The following is a 21,852-nucleotide window of genomic DNA, read 5'->3' as shown; positions in this document are numbered from 1 at the left end:
ATTAAACAAGATGAATGGCTGTGCCCGGCTGGCCGCGGCGGGAGCTGGGCTCCTGAGTTGGGGGCCCTCCTGCCCAACATGAAGCAGGATGAAGGGGAGGCCCTGGGAGCCACCGCAGTCCCCGGATGGGTGATGGATGGCGGGGAAGGACACATGTGACAGGAGTGACAGGCAGGTTGCAGGGACAGGACACAGGGTGCCCCATCCCCCGAGGCCCACCAGGGCCCTGGCTATGCGGCTCTGGCTCTGGCCGTGTCCCCTCCACACTGGACAGCTTCTCCATCCCTGAGTATCAACCCCAGCCCAGGGTGGTCCCTCCTGCGGCTTCCAGACCTGGCTCCCACTGGCCTCTACCTGCCAGAGACCTGGGATGTGGGGGTCACTGCCCTGCCCTGGGCTCTGCGTCCCACACTTGGTCCTGCCAGGGACACCCCCAATGCCCACACCAAGGCTAAGGTGGCCTCAGGGCTCCTAGCCACAACACCTGCACCCTCCTTGCTCTGATATCAACTAAACCCAGGGCGAAAGCTCCCAACGGCCGCACCCACATCCTCCAGCAGACCCCCAGCCATGCCCCTCGCCCGGGGGCGCTGACACCTACCACCCACTGCCCACCTGCAGTATCTGCTTCTCCACCTGTCCGCCACTCCGCTCAGACATCACCACCGTGGCCTCACCAGCTGCCTGCCACCCCCTCGACCCTGCACACCAGTGGTCCACTCACTTACTGACCTCCTCCAGCCACATGAAGAGCAGTGAGACTAGGGTCTTTGAGCAAAGCCAGCCCCAAGATGGCAGGGCTGGTGAAGGACACAGGGATGCCAGACTGGGGGAGGTCCCAGGTCTGTGTGCTGAGTGAAGGAGGCCCTGCTACTCCCTGGGGTCACCGTCAGGCAGGAAGTAAGGATACAAGTCATGGAGGTCCTCGATTACCCAGTGGCCTCAAATTGGTCACAACACCCTCATAAGAGGGAAGAAGACAGAGATTTGAGACAGATGGACGCAGAACATGAGGATGGAGGCAGAAGGTGCCGGAGGGTCTGTGCCCCTCGGTGTGGCCCAGCAGGAGGCCAAGGAGAACAGAAGGAAAGTGGACACACGACACCTCCCTTGAGCAGGGCCTCAACACACAGCTCAGATCGCTCCCTCTTGGAATAAAGTCAACAGCAACTGGCTTTTTTAAGGCACCAAAGCTATGCAGAGGGGACGGGAGAGGGCATGCTGAGGAGAAGACAGGCAGCTGGGAGGCAGGGAGACAGACTCTGCGGGCCATTTATGGCCGGGCTGGCAGGTGCCCTGGGGGAGGCATGGAGGGCAGCTGAGAGCAGGGCGCAGGGGCACTGGCCCTCAGTGCACGGCTGCTGCCTGTGCTCTGGGGACAGAGTGGGTGGACGGCAGCACAGAGCCCAGCCCCAACCCTCCTCCTGCTCTCAGCCCCCGACCCCCGCTGGACATCGGAGAGAACTCAGCCATCAAGCGCACTAGTGAGACGAGGACAGTCAGAGCCCCGGAGACAGGGGGCTTGTCGACCAAAGGGCTCCCAGGGCAAAGGGACTCGAGAGAGAGGAAAGGTCACGATGCACCAGGAGCAACACGGCTGCAGCCAGCAGCACCCCCAGAAGCTCTGGCCCGGCCCGGCCCAGCCAGACGAGTATGCCGGTGGACACAGCTCTCTGGAGCGCACCTGCTGCTGCCCGCTTCAGAGGCTCCTGGGAACATGGTCCAAGTTGAGGAGGATGACACAGGGGTGCAGGGACAGACGTGATCCTGGAGGAAGGAGGAGGTGGGTGGGAGCTGTATGCTGGTGTGGCGGAGGGGGAGCACTGGGGGATCTCTTGTGGGGGCTGGACAGACCAGCACCCCAACTCAGGAAGCCCCGAACAGTGTGTCCATGAGTATCTGGCAGTCCCTAGGTGGCCTCCAGCTGCCAGCGTGGACAAAGCTGGGGTATGAGGGCTCCTCCCCAAATCTGACAGATGGCTGGAGTCTCCCAGCTGCCCGTATGGGACCTTGATGAAAACAAGGACCTTCTGCCCAGAGGCCTGGGCCGGCCTGGGCAGACACGGAGGCCAAAGGGCAGCACAGAGGCCCAGCAGGAGCGAGACCGGATGAGACCCACTGTCCGCACAGGAGCCGTGCCAGGTGAAGCAAAGTGGGGTGTGCCAGAAGAACACAGAGAAGCAGATCACGGCAACCACTGGGGAACAAAGGGTTTCATGCAAGACACAAAGTAAAGCCCACATAAAGGGACGCCGCCAGGCTGCACCACAGTCCGCCGCACAGGCTGTGCCCCATGGGGTGGCGGGGCCAGTAGGTCAGCAGCCTGCCCACACCGCACGTCCTGGGGGTCTGGAGGGCCCTGCCGGGGGGCGGGCATGTGCTAGTCATTCACGGTCAGCAGATGTGAAGGGTTCGACATCCTCCAGCTACACGTGCTGTCACACCCTAACAAGAAACCCCCTCTTTTCAATACGCTGCCTGATTCCTGACTGTTGTTGGTCACAATGGATGCACAGGTTATGGAAAAAATGTGTCAGAGCTCAGTGTGCAGTGGGTGAGCACTGGGCAGGTGAGCACAGGGCAGGAGAGCCTGGCACAGGGTGAGCGCCAGGCAGGGGGGCCTTTGTCTCAGACAACTGAGAGCATCTCACCTTCACGTGTGGCGGTGGAGCTCACCCAGGAAATTCTGCCGAGAGAAACAAAGGACTAGAGGGAATCATGTAGAGACAGCAGTTAGTGTCCTGCGCATGGTGTGCAAACCCGTCTATGACAGCCGCGCATGCCCGCGGACACGCGTGTGTGGCACATGCCAGCAGGGCTCCCTGAGGCCGGGGTCACTAGGGCTATGGATGCAGAAGGCTCGCGATCCTCTGCGGGTTGGACGCACCCAAGGGGTCCATGAACCCAGCAGCAAATGAGGGGTCTATAAACATCAGAGCCTACACCTCTGTGAATGGATTCCTAGGAGCCCTCCTGACACACACCCCGCCCGTGGGAGCCAAGCACCCACCTTGCAGCACTGAGCGTCAGCTCCAGAAGAGTCTCTGCCAGTTTGGTGGATGGAGTCTGTCTCCATACTTGCCTTTCACCACTGGGAAGTGAAACAGTTTCTGCATTTTTATGGCCGACCGCACTTCCCCTCCACTTGCCTATGGCCTTATTTCCCTCCTGGGCTCTGGGCGCAGGGGGCCATGCTCTCGGCCTGGGTCAGCCCTCATGTCCTGGGCTCCCCAACCTCTCAGTGGACTCCACGCTCAGCCAAGTATGCGCAGGGCCACGGAATGGCTCCCTTCTGTTTTCTGCTGGTGAATCTTCTTCTTTTTTAGATAAATACCCTTTAAGGTTTTTCTCTGGTAATATCATTGTGTGCTCGTTAACAGAAGAAAAAGGGATCATCAATTCAGTGCCAAGGTACCCTGTTACATTCTGGTGGGCTTCCTACGCACCCTTCCCCAGCTACCTGAGCTTCTCCTACAAATGTGTGGATTTATCATCAGGGATGTTCAATCTCCTATGTCACTAACAGCACACCGTGTGAGGAGACCTTTAAAGGGTAGAGACTTTGTCTCTTTTTTCATGTTTAACTTTGGCTGTGCTGGGTCTTGGCTAGTGGGCAGGCTTTTCTCTAGCTGTGGCAAGCGAGCGGACCTCTCACTGTGGTGGCCTCTCTTCCTGCAGAGCCTGGGCTCTAGGGCGGGCACACGGGCTCAGTGGTTGTGGTGCATGGCTCAGTGCCTCCATGGCCCGTGGGATCCTCCCGAGTCAGGGATGGACCCGTGTCTCTGCTGGCAGGCAGATTCTTTACTCCCGGGCCACCAGAGAAGCCCCAGAAGACCTTCTCTAGAATAAGGCTAAGGTGACGTTTCTGTTTCCTTGTTCAGTGGCCAGTTGCTCTACTGAGTCCAGAGGGCAGGACGATCGCAGCACTGGCTCGGCTCAGTTCTGCGTTCCCACATGCGTGCTGCGTCCCCACATCTGTCCCGTGTCCTCGGCTCTGCCTCGGTCATCATCTGTTCCGGGCTGTCTGTGTCCTCATCTCTCTCTTTAGCTTCATCCTGTGTCCTTACATTCGTCTGTCCCACATCCTCGTTTTCGACAGTGGGGTCAGTGTAAAGCCCTGAGGAGGGAGTTCTAGCATCACCGTTTCCCAACCCGGGGCCAGCACTGAGCCCGTGCACACGCACGTGTGGAAGGTGGGACGCATTTAGGGTCATCATTGGGGGCGCTCCAGGAGGGAGGGCTCTGATTTCCTGCCTGAGCAGCAGCCAGGACCCCAGGGGCTGGCAGGGAGCTCCAGGCAATAGAAACTGGGCTCTGTGCAGGCTGGGGAGGGCGGCCTCTCTCCCCTCATCCTCTGAGAAGTCCTGGACGCAGCCCCCTGCAGCCTGGGCCAGAATGTGTGTGGCAGGAGGGCTGGTCGGGGAAAGGGTTAAGTTTAATTCATCCTGATTTCTACTTAATATCCCACTCGCTTGCCCCGCAGGAGCGGCAGCTGTGAGCTGATTGCCGCGCACATTATGCAGCCTGTATCACTAATGGCCTGTGACAAAGGCACGCGGCTTCCAGGCCTCACCCCCGAGAGCCAATTAAACACACAGACTCCCTTCCTGTTTGCTGCGCATTACAATGAAATTAAACTGAATTTCAAAATCATTTTCTCCTAAAGACATCTCTTTACGATAATTAATGCATGCTATTCCTTTCAACTGAAATATTCATCACGACCAGGGACTGAGACGTGTTATGCTGACTGCCCCTCACTGCACGCTGCCGGCCCGGCGTGCGCGAGCCCTGCTATTGGCAAAGTCCACAGGGCTTTGGTTCCCGTGCTTTTAAAGAAAAAGACTGCAGCTTTAGCTGAGTTTAAAAATAAAGGAAGATGGCCACAAAGAAGTCAGATTTCCAAGTCAGGATGCTCAGAGGGCTCCAGGAGGGACACACAAAAGCAGGATGAGCCTAAAGTTGTATTTCTTAAACCCTGCCTTTCAAGGGCAGCAGTAATCTTGTTGCCACCAGGCTGGCCTGTATGAATTCAACGTTTACAAAGGGAAGCTGGAATGCATGAACAGCTGTCCCGGCCCTGGGGCCCAACCACTGAGCCCTCTGCCGGCACCAGCCAGGGCCCCCGGAGCAGGCCTCTGCTCTGCTCCAGGGAACTCTCATCTGCCCCCTCTCCCTTGAGCCCCACCTGACGGGGCCCCAGCACCCCAGGACTGCTGGGGGGTATGCACATGGCCCTGCTCTGTCACCCGGTGACCTGAGGCCCATGATGGCGGCAGACTGGAGAGTGAATTCTACCCTGAGAACCCACGCTGCCTGAGCCCATGAAGACTCACATGTGTGCCTCGGCCAGGAGTGGTTCCCAGGGGGTCACCAGGCCAAGGGCACACCCACCGCCTCTCCCACCCCTAGACGCACCCGTGTGCCCGCACGGCTGTGCATCACTCTCTCCTCAGCTCTGCTGCCCACAGAGGAGCTTCCAAGAGATGTGTTTCTAATTAGGAGGCTGTCTCACGATAACAGAGGAGCAGGCCTTTCTTTTGGGAAAATATTGCTTTAAGATTATTAAGATAATTGTGACATAATGCGTGCTCAGCATGCAAGTTTTAGAAATTCAGACAGGCAACAAGCAAAGGGCAAATGCCCGGAGCACCTCTCCTGGATGTCAGGAACTGCTGGGAGTGTCCTGTGCGAGCACACACCAGTAAATCCCATGCAGCTACAAACTCAAACACTCCCAGTATCTGCTGAATCGGCCTCGCACTCAACGGGACCACTGGGACCAAGGAGACGGGCATGGAGGACAGCGGCAGGGGTGAGGCACCTCAGAGCAGTCTCTGGGTGTGCGGACGTTGGGCGACCCCTGCCTGCCCTTGCACAGGGCCCCAGGCTCTGGCTACACACACTGTGCAGGCAGGTGACAGGGAGCAGACTTCAGGGGACCAAACCAAACCGCAAGCAAACTCCTTCTGTGGGGGTGGGGAAGGGGTTACGAAGCAGGGGGAGTGGGGATGGGAAGGCAGGGAGGGTCTCTGATGTGGAGAGCAGCGGTCCCTCGGGAGGGGAATCCTGACCTTGAGGGACAGACAGATCACCACGTGCAGGGCGGCCGGGCAAGGGACAGGGCCAGAGTCTGGCTTCAGGGCTGGGGGAAGCTGGCCCGAGGCCCACAGTCTTAGGATCTTCTTTCCAGAGGCTGCGGGGGACTAGGGTACAGTGTCAGGGGTGCAGCTTTAAAGACAGGAGATGCAAAGTGCCCTCTTCCCCTCTCCAGGGAGGATTCTGGGGGTGTCCTGCTGCAGCGGTACTGACTTCCCTTCGTCCCCTCTGGACCCACCCGCCTACCTGTTTTGAACCAGCCGTCTGAGGTGAAGGCGGCTTTCGTTTCCTCCGGCTTGTCCCAGTATTCTCGGAACACGGAGGGCCCCCTGACCAGGAGTTCACCCTCCTTCTCCTCGAACCCTGGGGTCACCTGTGGTAAGAGAGAAAGGTAGGTGTCAGAGTTCACCCCTTCAGGCTGGTCTCTACCACCCCAGCTCCTCCCAAGGCCCACACACTCTCCTGAGATTAGATGCTTTGATGGGAAGCACCGACTACCTTTCATGCCCCCCTCAGAAACGCTGCCTGAGGCCTCTGTGCCCACCCTGTCCTAGAGCTCACAGCCCAGCATGATTGGCCTGTCTGTCCACTTCTGAGGGCCATGCTCCTGTGAAACTGTCTTCAGGGTGTCTCTTAGACCGACCTCAGACATGGGAGATGTGGGCAGCTGCCCACATCTGCCATGGCTCCTAGGAAGAGCCTGGGGTTGGCAGCTGTGCAGGGCGGGAAGGGGGCCCACGGGGGTTACAGGGGGAGAAGCTGGGTGCCTGGGAGAGCCAGGTGGTCATAAGCAGGGACCCTAGAGTCTTCCTGCTGTGGGCAGGGTGAGGGTGGAAGGGGGCTGAGTGTTCTAAGACATGGAGTTGGGGTCTGTGATGCCGGAAAAGGACAGAGCAAAGGTGGAACCACGTTCAGTAAAGCCTCGCTGGCTTTGCGCTCATGGCTCAGCTGACAACAATGTAACTATGACCCATGAGACCAAGTGCCCCAGGAAAACCCCGCTCAGCTCATCAGCTCCCACCTGGGATGAACTTTTCGGTGGGGAGAACATCCCCCTATTTTAAAGAAAAGACACCCTTGGAAATGTGCTGTAAAATAGTCTGAGTTGTCTGAGGCCTGGATGGAAAGCTGAATGCCCCTGGGACCGACACAGTGGGTGGACAGCGAGGGGACCCTCCCCACCGCCTGGCTCCCACGCAGGAGTGATGTCACCCAGGGGGACTGGGCTGCATGTTCCAGGCCGGCAGGGCTTCTGCCACCCCGTCTGCTCAGAGGAGGTGTTTGTTTTTTCAGTTACACCACAGACTTTATTTGAATTTCACCATTTTTCCCACTGCCATCTTTCATCTGCTGCACTGCTAACGTCAGCCTGACCATGGGGTGCCATGTCTGCAGGGCAGGTATGCACAGTAAAGCAGAGGCCGTGAAAATGAAACTGACATGGAAACTGACCTTAGAGATGGCAGGTTGCAGACTTAGACCAACTAAATAACAAAAACAGAAAAATACCGACCCCTCCATTGGACGTGAACAAGATCCAGAGTCTCATGACACAACACTCAGAGTGTCTAGGACACAATACAAAGTTAACTCAGCACGTGAAATGCCAAGAAAGTACCAACTCTTATGAGAAAAGGGCATCAGTATGGGACAGCACCAGATGGCAGAGGTGCTGGGTGCGCCTAAGACAGACACTAAAGCACAAGTTATCAACATGCTCCAACAGGTAAGGGCAAACACTGCAAATACGTGGGAATACACAGTTTCAGCAGAGAAATAAAAGACACAGGGCAGAACCAAATGGAAATTTTAGAACTAAAACTACAACAACAGAAACAAGGAAAACTTACTGAATGGGCTCCCTGGTGGCTCAGATGGCAAAGAAGCTGCCTGCAGTGTCAGAGACCGGGGTTCAATCCCTGGGTTGGGAAGATCCCTTGGAGAAGGAAATGGCAACCCACTCTAGTATTCTTGCCTGGGAAATCCCACAGACAGAGAAGCCTGGTGGGCTACAGTCATGGGATCACAAAGAGTTGGACACAACTAAGTGACTAATGGCAGCCGAGAGGAGCTACCACACGCCCGAGGTCAGGGGAGGCGGCTGAGAGGAGCAACCCCACATCCAAGGAGAGGTGGGAGGGCTGAGAGGAGCTATTCCACGTTCAAGGTCAGGAGGAGTGGCCGTGAGGAGGTACCCTTCGTCCAAGGTAAGGAGCAGCAGCTGCGCTTTGCTGGAGCAGCCATGAAGAGTTACCCACGTCCAAGATAAGAGAAACCCAAGTAAGATGGTAGGTGTTGCGACAGGGCATCACAGGGCAGACACACTGAAACCACACTCACAGAAAACTAGCCAATCTGATCACACGGACCACAGCCTTGTCTAACTCAATGAAACTAAGCCATGCTGTATGGGGCCACCCAAGACAGGAGGGTCATGGTGGAGAGGTCTGACAGAATGTGGTCCACTGCAAAAGGGAATGGCAAACCACTTCAGTATTCTTGCCTTGAGAACCCATGAACAGTATGAAAAAGCAAAATGACAGGATACTGAAAGAGAAACTCCCTGGGTCGGTAGGTGCCCAATATGCTACTGGAGGTCAGTGGAGAAATAAATCCAGAAAGAATGAAGGGATGGAGCAAAAGCAAAAACAATACCCAGTTGCGGATGTGACTGGCGATAGAAGCAACGTCCGATGCTGTAAAGAGCAACATTGCACAGGAACCTGGAATGTCAGGTCCATGAATCAAAGCAAATTGGAAGTGGTCAAACAGGAGATGGCAAGAGTGAACGTTGACATTCTAGGAATCAGCGAACTAAAATGGACTGGAATGGGTGAATTTAACTCAGATGACCATTATATCTACTACTGTGGGCAGGAATCCCATAGAAGAAATGGAGTAGCCATCATGGTCAACAAAAGAGTCCAAAATGCAGTACTTGGATGCAATCTCAAAAACGACAGAATGATCTCTGTTCATTTCCAAGGCAAACCATTCAATATCACGGTAATCAAACCTACGCCCCAACCAGTAACGTTGAAGAAGCTGAAGTTGAATGGTTCTATGAAGACCTACAAGACCTTTTAGAACTAACACACCAAAAGATGTCCTTTTCATTATAGGGGACCGGAATGCGAAAGTAGGAAGTAAAGAAACACCTGGAGTAACAGGCAAACTTGGTCTTGGAGTACGGAATGAAGCAGGACAAAGGCTAATAGAGTTTTGCCAAGAGAACGCACTGGTCATAACAAATACTCTCTTCCAACAACACAAGAGAAGACTCTACACATGGACATCACCAGATGGTCAACACTGAAATCAGATTGATTATATTCTTTGTAGCCAAAGATGGAGAAGCTCTATACAGTCAACAAAAACAAGACCAGGAGCTGACTGTGGCTCAGATCATGAACTCCTTATTACCAAATTCAGACTCAAATTGAAGAAAGTGGGGAAAATCATTAGACCATTCAGGTATGACCTAAATCAAATCCTTTATGATTATACAGTGGAAGTGAGAAACAGATTTAAGGGACTAGATCTGATAGACAGAGTGCCTGATGAACTATGGACAGAGGTTGATGACACTGTACAGGATACAGGGATCAAGACCATCCTCATGGAAGAGAAATGCAAAAAAGCAAAATGGCTGTCTGAGGAGGCCTTACAAATAGCTGTGAAAAGAAGAGAAGCAAAAAGCAAAGGAGAAAAGGAAAGATATAAGCATCTGAATGCAGAGTTCCAAAGAATAGCAAGGAGAGATAAGAAAGCCTTCCTCAGTGATCAATGCACAGAAATAGAGCCAAACAACAGAATGGGAAAGACTAGAGATCTCTTCAAGAAAATTAGAGATACTAAGGAAACATTTCATGCAAAGATGGGCTTGATAAAGGACAGAAATGGTATGGACCTAACAGAAGTAGAAGATATAAGAAGAGGTGGCAAGAATACACAGAAAAGAACTGTATAAAAAAGAGCTTCACGACACAGAAAATCACGATGGTGTGATCACTCACCTAGAGCCAGACATCCTGGAATGTGAAGTCAAGTGGGCCTTAGAAAGCATTACTACAAACAAAGCTAGTGGAGGTGACAGAATTCCAGTGGAGCTATTTAAATCCTGAAAGATGATGCTGTGAAAGTGATGCACTCAATATGCCAGCAAATTTGGAAAACTCAGCAGTGGCCACAGGACTGGAAAAGGTCTGTTTTCATTCCAATCCCAAAGAAAGGCAATGACAAAGAATGCTCAAACTACCACAAAATTGCACCCATCTCACACGCTAGCAAAGTAATGCTCAAAATTCTCCAAGCCAGGCTTCAGCACTACATCAACCATGAACTTTCAGATGTTCAAGCTCGTTTTACAAAAGGCAGAGGAACCAGAGATCAAATTGCCAATATCCACTAGATCATAGAAAAAGCACGAGAGTTCCAGAAAAACATCTATTTCTGCTTTATGGACTATGCCAAAGCCTCTGACTATGTGGATCACAATAAACTGTAGAAAATTCTGAGAGAGATGGGAATATCAGACCACCTGACCTGCCTCTTGAGAAACCTATATGCAGGTCAGGAAGCAACAGTTAGAACTGGACATGGAACAACAGACTGGTTCCAAGTAGGAAAAGGAGTACATCAAGGCTGTATATTATCACCCTGCTTATTTAACTTATATGCAGAGTACATCATGAGAAACGCTGGGCTGGAAGAAGCACAAGCTGGAATCAAGATTGCCGGGAGAAATATCAATAACCTCAGATATGCAGATGACACCACCCTTATGGCAGAAAGTGAAGAGGAACTAAAAAGCCTCTTGATGAAAGTGAAAGAGTGGAGTGAAAAAGTTGGCTTAAAGCTCAACATTCAGGAAGCGAAGATCATGGCATCTGGTCCCATCACTTCATAGGAAATAGATGGGGAAACAGCAGAAACAGCATCAGACTTTGTTTTGGGGCTCCAAAATCACTGCAGATGGTGATTGTAGCCACGAAATTAAAAGATGCTTACTCCTTAGAAGGAAAGTTATGACCAACCTAGATAGTATATTGAAAAGCAGAGATATTACTTTGCCAACAAATGTCCATCTAGTCAAGGCTATGGTTTTTCCAGTGGTCATGTATGGATGTGAGAGTTGGACTGTGAAGAAAGCTGAGCACTGAAGAATTGATGCTTTTGAACTGTGGTGTTGGAGAAGACTCTTGAGACTCCCGTGGACTGCAAGGAGATCCAACCAGTCCATCCTAAAGGAGATCAGTCCTGGGTGTCCATTGGAAGGACTGATGCTAAAGCTGAAACTCCAGTACTTTGGCCACCTCATGTGAAGAGTTGACTCACTGGAAAAGACCCTGATGCTGGGAGGGATTGGGGGCAGGAAGAGGAGGGGATGACAGAGGATGAGATGGCTGGATGGATGGCATCACCGACTCGATGGACATGAGTCTGAGTGAACCCTGGGAGTTGGTGATGGACAGGGAGGCCTGGGTGCTGTGATTCATGGGGTCGCAAAGAGTTGGACACGACTGAGCGACTGAACTGAAGTGACTAACACTAACACTGAATGGGCTCAGTAGCAAAACTGAAAGAATCGTAGAACCTGAAGAAACAGCAATAGATATTACTGAACCTGAACAGGAGAAAAAACTACTGGAAAAAATAAACCAGTAATGAGAAGCCAAGACCAGTATCACAATGGCTAACAGTCATGATATCGGATTCCCAGAAGAGGAAAAGCTAGGGACACAAAGATATTTGATAAAATTTAGCTTAAAATCCCTTAAGTTTGGTGAAATATAGAAATGTATTCAAGAGGCTCAAGATTCAAGACTCAAGAAGCTCCATGAGCCCCAAATAAGCCCAGAGAAATACAAGCCAAGACATATCATAATCCAGTCACTGAAAACTAAAAAGAAAGACAAAACTCTTGACATCAGGGTATAACTTTGAGGCATTCAAACAACTAATTACTTCTCTGCGGAAACAGTGGAGACCAGAAAAAACAAAACAAAACAAAAACAGAATAACATGTTTTAGGCATTGAAATAATTGACAACCCAGAATTCCAAATCCAGTGAAACTAACTTTCAAGAATGAAGATAAAGTAAAGATAGTCTTAGATGAAGAAAGAAATAAAAGAATCTTTCATCAGCAGATCTGACCTAAAAAAGTTACTACAAAATTCCTCAGTCAGAATGAACCTGGAAGATCAGAAGTAAAGGAAAAGCAACAGAATTGGTAAATATTTGGCTGAACAAAACTGACTCTTTTCCTTGTGAATTTTTGACCACTAAAAGCAAAAATTGCACCACTAAGGAAGCTTGCCATACACGGCGCCATTATGTATGACAACGACAACCTAAAAGGGAGAAGACACAGTGACCCAAGCGAATGACAAAGACCCTCTGCTCCATTCAACAGCGGTCAGCCTCCTAAACCTCTCCTAGGCCCATCAGTGTGAAAGTGAAAGCCGCTCAGTCGTGTCCGACTCTTTGCGACCCCATACAGTCCATGGAATTCTCCAGGGCAGAATACTGGAGTGGGTAGCCTTTCCCTTCTCCAGGGGATCTTCCCAATCCAGGGATCAAACCCAGGTCTCCTGCATTGCAGGTGGATTCTTTACTAGCTGAACCACAAGGGAAGCCCAAGAATACTGGAGTGGGTAGCCTCACCCTTTTCCAGTAGATCTTCCCGACCCAGGAATCAAATCGCAGTCTCCTGCATTGCAGGCAGATTCTTTACCAACTGAGCTAAAGTGTACTTCCTAAGAAAGCCAGTTTTAGCAAGAACTCAGCTAAGTCAGTTTAGTGAGACGCCCCTCCACTCGGATATCTGCTTACCCTCCTATCTGTCCAGTGCCTCATCCCCTGCCACCTCGCTGGTGATGGCTGACCACCCACCCAGCTGGCCTTCAGTACAAATCCTGTTAGGATCCTGTTTAGCCAGGATCCCCCTGACCCATGAGGTTTCATCTTGGTAAACTTCCATCCAGTGACCCCCACGGCTCCTTGGCTGTCACCCCCTCTTGCTGATGCTCTTTTCAGGGCTGAGCCCAGTCTCTCTGCCTTCTGCCTATCCCACGAGGGGTCCCTATGCCCATCATTTGGGTCCTTGTCAGCCTCAGCACTTCACACGAGCAATGATTACCTTTTCTTTGGCAGTAGTAGGAGTTCTGTGTCCTGCTGGAAGTGTCACAATGTTGAGTCTAAGTAGGTCTCAAGCAGTGAACCATGTATTTTGTAGTCCTTAGACCAATTACTAAAAACTGTAAGATGTATGTTCAAAAACTCAGCAGGCAAATTAAAATGGAAGACTAAAAAAATTGACCCCAAACAGGGCAGTTGCAGGAAAGCCAAGCAATGAGAAACTGAGGGCCAGAACAGTAAGCAAATAACAAATGAGAGGCTTAAATTCAAACATATCAACAGTCACATTAAATGTACATGGTGGTCTAAATATAACAATTAGAAGAAAAACTTCAAATTAGATTAAAAGACATACATGATCCAACTATGTGCTATCTACACGGCTTCCCTGGTGGCTCAGAAGGTAAAGAGTCTGCCTGCAATGCAGGAGAATCTGGTTCAGTCCCTGGGTCGGGAAGATCTCCTGGAAGAGGGCATGGCAACCCACTCCAGTATTCTTGCCTAGAGAATTCCATGGACAAAGGAGCCTGGCGGGTTACAGTCTATGGGGTCGCAAAGAGTCGGACATGACTGAGCGACTAACACACACATGTGCCATCTATTGGAAACTCACTTCAAATACAGTTGCATGGCAGGTTAGGAGCAAAGGGATAGAACAATATATGCCATGCAAACACCAGTCAGAAGAAACCAAGCCATAGATCAGGAAGCGTCTATATTAATACAAACAAAATAAATTTAACAGCAGAATGTTACCAGCAGCTTCACAGTTGTTCAGTCACCAAGTTGTGTCCAACTCTTGCAACCCCATGGATTGTAGAAGGCCAGGCTCCTCTGTCCTCCACTATCTCCTGGAGTTTGCTCTAATTCATGTCCATTAAGTCAGTGATAATATCTAACCATCTCATCTTCTGCTGCCCCCTTCTCCTTTTGCCTTCAATCTTTCCCAGCATCAGGGTCTTTTCCAATAATTCGACTCTTTGCATCATGTGGCCAAAGCATTGGAGCTTTAGCTTTAGCATTAGTCCTTCCAGTGAATCCTCAGGATTGATTTCCCTTAGGATTGACTGGTTTGATCTTCTTACAGTCCAAGGGACTCTCAAGAGTCTTCTCCAGCACCACAATTTGAAAGCATCAATTCTTCAGTGCTCAGCCTTCTTTATGGCCCACCTCTCACATCCACACGTGACTGCTGGAAAAACCATAGCTTTGACTAAATGGACCTTTGTCAGCAAAGTGATGTCTCTGCTTTATAATACCCTGTCTAGGTTTGTCACAGCTTTCCTTCCAAGGAGCAAGCGTCTTTGAATTTCATGGCTGCAATCACCATCTGTAGTGATTTTGGAGCCCAAGGAAAGAAAATCTGTCACTGCTTCCACTTTTCCCCCTTATACTTGCCATGAAGTGATGGGATCAGATGCCACGACCTCAGTTTTTGAATGTTGAGTTTTAAGCCAGCCTTTATACTCCCCTCTTTCACCCTCATCAAGAGGCTCTTTAGTTCCTCTTCACCAGCACAGATATCAGAGAGACCTGAACACCATCATCAACCATTTTCATCTAAGGGACATTTACACGCCAACCAAAATCAGCACAATACACACTGTTCAAGTGTACCAGAACAGTCACCAAGAAAGACCACATTCTGAGTCATAAAACACATCTCAACAAATTTATAAAAACTGAAATAATACTGAGTATGTTTTCTGACTGCTGCTGCGGGTGCCACTAAGTCGCTTCAGTCGTGTCCGACTCTGTGCGACCCCATAGACGGCAGCCGACCAGGCCCCTCCATCCCTGGGATTCTCCAGGCAAGAACACTGGAATGGGTTGCCACTTCCTTCTCCAATGCATGAAAGTGAAAAGTGAAAGTGAAGTCACTCAGTCGTGTCCGACTCTTCATGACTCCAGGGACTGTAGCCTACCAGGCTCCTCTGTCCATGGGATTTTCCAGGCAAGAGTACTGGAGTGGGTTGCCATTTCCTTCTCCATTTCTGACTGCAGGGGAATTAAATTAGAAATCAATAAAAGAAACAATTTTAAAACTTGGAAAATAAACAACATACTTCTAACTTATCCATCAGTCAAAGAAAAAGTTTTAAGGGAAATTAGAAAATATTTTGAATATAATGAAAATTAAAATACAATGTATCAAAATTTCAGAAGTAAGGCTTCCCTGGTGGCTCAGTGGTATTCAACTGCAATGCAGCAGTCATGGGTTCGATCCCTGGGTTGGGAAGATCTCTTGGAGAAGGAAACCTGACTTAGCAACTAGACCATCAAAGCTAAAGCAACGTTTAGAGGGAAGTTCATATCATTAAATGCATATATTAGAAAAAAAGGAGTCTCAAATCGATAACCTAAAGTTTTACCTTAAGAAAATAGAAAAAGAGAAAAGTAAGTCAAAAGCAAGCAGAAGAAACAATATAGATAAAAACTGAAACCAATTAAAATTGCAAAGAGAAAAGAAATAGAGAAAAATCAAGGAATCCTGAAGTGAATTTTTTTTAAAAAACATTTTAAAAATGGATAAAATTCTAGCAAGAATAACAAAGAAAAAAATTAATAGAAGAGACAAATTATCAATATGTGTTGTGAGAAGGATATCACTTTATACTAAGCAGACATTAAAAGGTCAATAAAGGAATACTGTGAAAAACTTCATGCATAAAGTATTCAATTTTTCAAAAACCACAATCTACCAAAACTCACCCCAAATGTAAGAGATGATCTGAGTCGTCTATAACTATTAGAGAAGCTAAATTCATAGTTAAAACCTTCCAAAAATAAAAAATAGAAACCACTAGGCCTGACGGATAGGTAGAAATTCTATAAAATACATAACACCAATTATATGCAATCCTCCCTAGAAAATAAAAGAGGGAACACCTCCCAAATAATTTTATGATGCTAGCATTACCTTTATATGCAACACAGAAAAAAGTACAAGAAAACTACAGACTAAAATCCCTCATGAATACAGATGCCAAAATCCTCAACAAATGTCAGTAAAGCAAATCCAATACTATATAGAAAGAATGATATACCATAACTAAGTGGGGTGTGTCCTGGAAATGCAGGGCTGGTTCAATATTAGAAAAATCATGCAGGGACTTCTCTGGTAGTCCAGTGGTTAAGAATCCACTGTGCAATGCAAGGGACAAGGGTTTGATCCCTGGTTGGGGAACTACGGTGCCACATGTGGGCTACAGTTCATGGGGCTGTAGCCAGAGAGCCCGCGCAGCACAGTGAGAGACTGTCGCATGGGGCAACCAAGATTCCGAGTGCCACAACTCAGACCCAATACAGCCAAACGAATAAGTAAATGTTAAAAAAAGAAAAATCATTCAGTGCAATCACCATGTGAGTTAGTTGCTCAGTTGTGTCCGACCCCATGGACTGCAGCCTGCCAGGTTCCTCTGTCCAAGGGATTCTCCAGGCAAGAATACTGGCATGGGCTGCCATTCGCTTCTCAAGGGGATCTTCCCAACCCAGGGATTGAACTCGGGTTTTCTGCATTGCAGGCAGATTCTTTACTGTCTGAACCACTAGGGTAGGCCATAACCCATCATATTAGCGGCCAAATAAGGAAGAAGAAATTAACACAGAAAAGATATTTGAAAATATCCATTCATGAGAAAAAACTCTCAGCATATAAAAAACGGAATGGGATCTACAAAAAGTCTAGCTACTGTCATGCTTACCAGTGAAAGAGCAAATACCTTCCCTATAAGATCAGAAATAGGTAAAGGACATTCACTCTCACTACTCCTATTTGACATCATACAGGAAATCCTAGTCAGGGCAATAAGTCAAGAAAAAGAATTGAGGGATACAGATTGGAAAAGAAGAAATAAATTTGTTCTATTTGCAACTGCGTATGTAGAAAATCTCAAGGAAAAATAATTTTTAAAAAGTGCTAAAGCCAAAAAGTAGGAAGTCAAGAAATACCTGGAGTAACAAGCATTTTTGGCCTTGGAGTACAGAATGAAGGAGGGCAAAGGTTAATAGAGTTTTGCCAAGAGAACGCAGTGGTCATAGCAAATACCCTCTTCCAACAACACCAGAGAAGAGTTCACATGGACATCACCAGATCCGCAACACCAAAATCAGACTGATTGTATTCTTTGCAGCCAAAGAATATAATCTGACTGTGGCTCAGATCATGAACTCCTTATTGCCAAATTCAGACTTAAATTGAAGAAAGTAGGAAAATCACTAGACCATTCAGGTATGACCTAAATCAAATTCCTTACAATTATATAGTGGAAGTGAGAAATAGATTCAGGCGGTTAGATCTGACTGACAGAGTACCTGATGAACTACGGACGGAGGTTCATGACATTGTACAGGAGGCAGTGATCAAGACTATCCCCAAGAAAAAGAAATGTAAAAAGGCAAAATGGTTGTCTGAGGAGAGAAGCAAAAGGCAAAGGAGAAAAGAAAAGATATACCCAATTGAATGCAGAGTTCCAAAGACTAGCAAGGAGAGATAAGAAAGCCTTCCTAAGTGATCAATCAAAGAAATAGAGGAAAACAATAGAATGGGAAAGACTAGAGATCTCTTCAAGAAAATTAGAGATACTAAGGGAATATTTCACGCAGGGATGGGCTCAATAAAGGACAGAAATGGTATGGACCTAATAGAAGCAGAAGATATTAAGAAGAGGTGGCAAGAATACATAGAACTATACAAAAAAGATCTTTGTGACCCAGATAATCACAATGGTGTGATCACTCACCTAGAGCCAGACATCCTGGAATGTGAAGTCAAGTGGGCCTTAGAAAGCATCACTATGAACAAAGCTAGTGGAGGTGATAGAATTCCAGTGGAGCTATTTCAAATCCTGAAAGACGATGCTGTGAAAGTGCTGCACGCAATATGCCAGCAAATTTGGAAAACTCAGCAGTGGCCACAGGACTGGAAAAGGTCTGTTTTCATTCCAATCCCAAAGAAAGGCAATGACAAAGAATGCTCAAACTACTGCAAAATTGCACTCATCTCACAACTAGGAAAGTAGTCCTCAAAATTCTCCAAGCCAGGCTTCAACAATACATGAACCATGAACTTCCAGATGTTCAAGCTGGATTTAGAAAAGGCAGAGGAACCAGAGATTAAATTGCCAACATCTGTTGGATCATCAAAAAAGCAAGAGATTTCCAGAAAAACATCTATTTCTGCTTTATTGACTATGCCAAAGCCTTTGCCTTGTGTGGATCACAACAAATTGTGGAAAATTCTTAAAGAGATGGGAATACCAGAGCACCTGACCTGTATCCTGAGAAAGCTGTATGCAGGTCAAGAGGCAAGAGTTAGAACTGGATATGGAACAACAGACTGGTTCCTAATCGGGAAAGGAGTACATAAAGGCTGTATATTGTCACGCTGCTTATTTAACTTATATGCAGAGTACATCCTGAGAAATACTGGATTGGATGAACCACAAGCTGGAATCAAGACTGCCGGGAGAAATATCAATAACCTCAGATATGCAGATGACACCACCCTTATGGCAGAAAGAGAAGAAGAACCAAAGAGCCTCTTGATGAAAGTGAAAGAAGAGAGTGAAAAAGTTGTCTTAAAGCTCAGCATTCAGAAAACTAAGATCATGGCATCTGGTTCCATCACTTCGTGGCAAATAGATGGGGAAACAATGGAAACAGTGACAGACTTTATTTTGGGGGGCTCCCAAATCACTGCAGATGGTGACTGTAGCCATGAAATTAAAAGACACTTGCTCCTTGGAAGAAAAGCTATGACCAACCAAGACAGCATATTAAAAAGTAGAGACATTACTTTGCCAACAAAGGACTGTCTAGGCAAAGCTATGGTTTTTCCAGTGGTCATGTATGGATGTGAGAGTTAGACCGTAAAGAAAGCTGAGTGCCAAAGAATTGATGCTTTTGAACTGTGGTGTTGGAGAAGACTCCTGAGACTCCCTTGGACTGCAAGGAGATCCAACCAGTCCATCCTAAAGGAGACCAGTCCTGAATATTCATTGGAAGGACTGATGCTGAAGCTGAAACACCAATACTTTGGCCACCTGATGCGAAGAACTGACTCAGTTGAAAAAGACCCTGATGCTGAGAAAGATTGAAGGTGGGAGGAAAAGGGGAGGACAGAGGATGAGATGGTTGGATGGCATCACCAACTCAATGGACATGAGTTTGAATGAACTCCAGGAGTTGGTGATGGACAGGGAGGCCTGGCGTGGTGCAGTCCATGGGGTTGCAAAGAGTCAGACACAACTGAGCGACTGAACTGAAAGTTAAAAAATGAATTTACCAAGATACAAAGTGAATACCTTGAATCAATCCTATTTCTATATACTAGGGATAAATAATTAGAAACAAAAACCAAAAAAAATTCTGCACTTACAATCACTGAAAGAGAGAAAAAGGAGTAAGGGATGGAGAAAGGAGGAAATATTCAGGTATGAATCTAACAGAACATGTACAGCAGCAGCATGCTGAAGATCTCACTCACACAACCCCTGCCAAAGCAGAACTAAGTAAATGGGGAGGTGTACCACATTTACAGATTGAAAGAATCCTTAGAGTAGAGATGTCAACTCTCCCCAAACTGATATATAGTTGAATGCAATTTTCACCAAGCTCCCAAAAGAATTTTTTGTAGATATAGGCAAACTATTTCTAAAATGGTATGGGCAAGCAAAAGAACTAGAACAGCAAAAAAAAAAAAAAAAAAACTTTGAATAAGAATAAAGTTGCTAGATTAACACTACAATTTTGAGATTTACTATAAAGTCACAGTGGTCAAGACTGTGGTACTGCAGAAGAACAGATACACATATCAATGGAAGAAAATGTATCTGGAGTCTCAGCAGTAAAGAATTCGTCTGCAATGCAGTAGTCGTGGGTTCAGTCCCTGGGTGTTGAAGATCCGCTAGAGAAGGAAATGGCAGCCCACTCTAGTATTCTTGCCTGGGAAATCCCAGAGGAGATGGACAGAGGAGCCTGGCAGGCTACCCTTGGGGTGCAAAAGAATCAGACAGGACTGAGCAACTAAACAACAACACATATATTCAAATAGGTATATAAGTTCAGTTCAGTCGCTCAGCCGTGTCTGACTCTTTGCGACCCCATGAATCGCAGCATGCCAGGCCTCCCTGTCCATCACCAACTCCTGGAGTTCATTCAGACTCATGTCCATCGAGTCAGTGATGCCATCCAGCCATCTCATCCTCTGTCATCCCCTTCTCCTCCTGCCCCCAATCCCTCCAAGCATCAGGGTCTTTTCCAATGAGTCAACTCTTCACATGAGGTAGCCAAAGTACTGGAGTTTCAGCTTCAGCATCATTCCCTCCAAAGAAATCCCAGGACTCATCTCCTTTAGAATGGACTGGTTGGATCTCCTTGCAGTCCAACGGAGTTTCAAGAGTCTTCTCCAACACCACAGTTCAAAAGCATCAATTCTCCTGCGCTCAGCTTTCTTCACAGTCCAACATTCACATCCATACATGACCACAGGAAAACGATAGCCTTGACTAGATGGACCTTTGTTGGCAAAGTAACGTCTCTGCTTTTAAATATTCTATCTAGGTTGGTCATAACTTTTCTTCCAAGGAGTAAGCATCTTTTAATTTCATGGCTGCAGTGATTTTGGACCCCCCAAAAATAAACACTGTTTCCAGTGTTTCCCCATCTATTTCCTATGAAGTGATGGGACCAGATGCCATGATCTCTGTTTCCTGAATGTTGAGCTTTAAGCCAACTTTTTCACTCTCCTCTTTCACTTTCATCAAGAGGCTTTTTAGTTTCTCTTTACTTTCTGCCATAAGGGTGGTGTCATCTGCATATCTGAGGTTATTGATATTTCTCCCGGCAATTTTGATTCCAGCTTGTGCTTCTTCCAGCCCAGCGTTTCTCATGATGTACTCTGCATATAAGTTAAATAAGCAGGGTGACAATACACAGCCTTGACGTACTCCTTTTCCTATTTGGAACCAGTCTGTTGTTCCATGTCCAGTTCTAACTGTTGCTTCCTGACCTGCATATAGGTTTCTCAAGAGGCAGGCAGGTGGTCTGGTATTCCCATTTCTTTCAGAATTTTCCACAGTTTATTGTGATCCACAGGTATATACTTTACAAACAAGAAAGAGTTGTCTTCTCAGCAAATAGCATATGAACAACTAGATCTCCATATGGAAAAAATAAGACCCCTGATGAGCCTGCAGGGGAGGAAGTTGTCACATGGTGTCACTGCACGGAGGTGGGGTGGTGGGGTGTGCAGGCAGTGAGCCAAGGACCGGCAGGAGTGGACGCCCGCCTGGGCCCACCGTCAGGAGGGTGAGCCCGCATGCATGGGGAAGGACAGGTGCACTGGGCACAGGCCAGCGGGCTTTCCTGACTCAAGTATTTTTGCAACTTTCCTATAAGTTTGAAGTGATTTTCAATTAGGTATTAACAAAACCCCTGAACCACAACACCAGTAGGCCCCCTGACTTCCGAACATTACAGTCCCTCCTGTCTGGACTGTGTGGAGTGCGGGCAGCCATCAGATGAGAGCTGGAGGGTTTTGCTGCGAGTCCCGGGTCAGGGACATAACCAGTACTTTTCAGCAACGTGTTCAAACCAGGTGCGCACCTAG

General features: G+C 48.1%; 1 protein-coding gene across 7 annotated transcripts in view; it reads right to left on the bottom strand.

Annotated features, from left to right (window-relative positions):
* Positions 1 to 21,852, bottom strand: part of ACSF3 (acyl-CoA synthetase family member 3) — a 43,705-nt gene that overhangs the window by 3,709 nt on the left and 18,144 nt on the right. For 3 of the 7 annotated variants that reach the window (XM_027977749.2, XM_042230781.1, XM_027977751.3), the window contains exon 7: positions 6,346 to 6,472. In XM_027977749.2, coding sequence (XP_027833550.2) covers positions 6,346 to 6,472 — 127 coding nt within the window. Of the gene's footprint in view, positions 1 to 4; positions 2,707 to 3,010; positions 3,092 to 6,345; positions 6,473 to 21,852 lie in introns of those variants that run through there. The other 4 variants (XR_006055905.2, XM_042230784.1, XM_042230782.1 and 1 more) reach the window with 3 other exon arrangements.

The sequence above is a fragment of the Ovis aries genome, chromosome 14 (genome assembly GCF_016772045.2).
Source record: "Ovis aries strain OAR_USU_Benz2616 breed Rambouillet chromosome 14, ARS-UI_Ramb_v3.0, whole genome shotgun sequence".
Lineage (NCBI taxonomy): Eukaryota > Metazoa > Chordata > Mammalia > Artiodactyla > Bovidae > Ovis > Ovis aries.
This window is presented reverse-complemented; position numbering and strand designations above follow the sequence as displayed.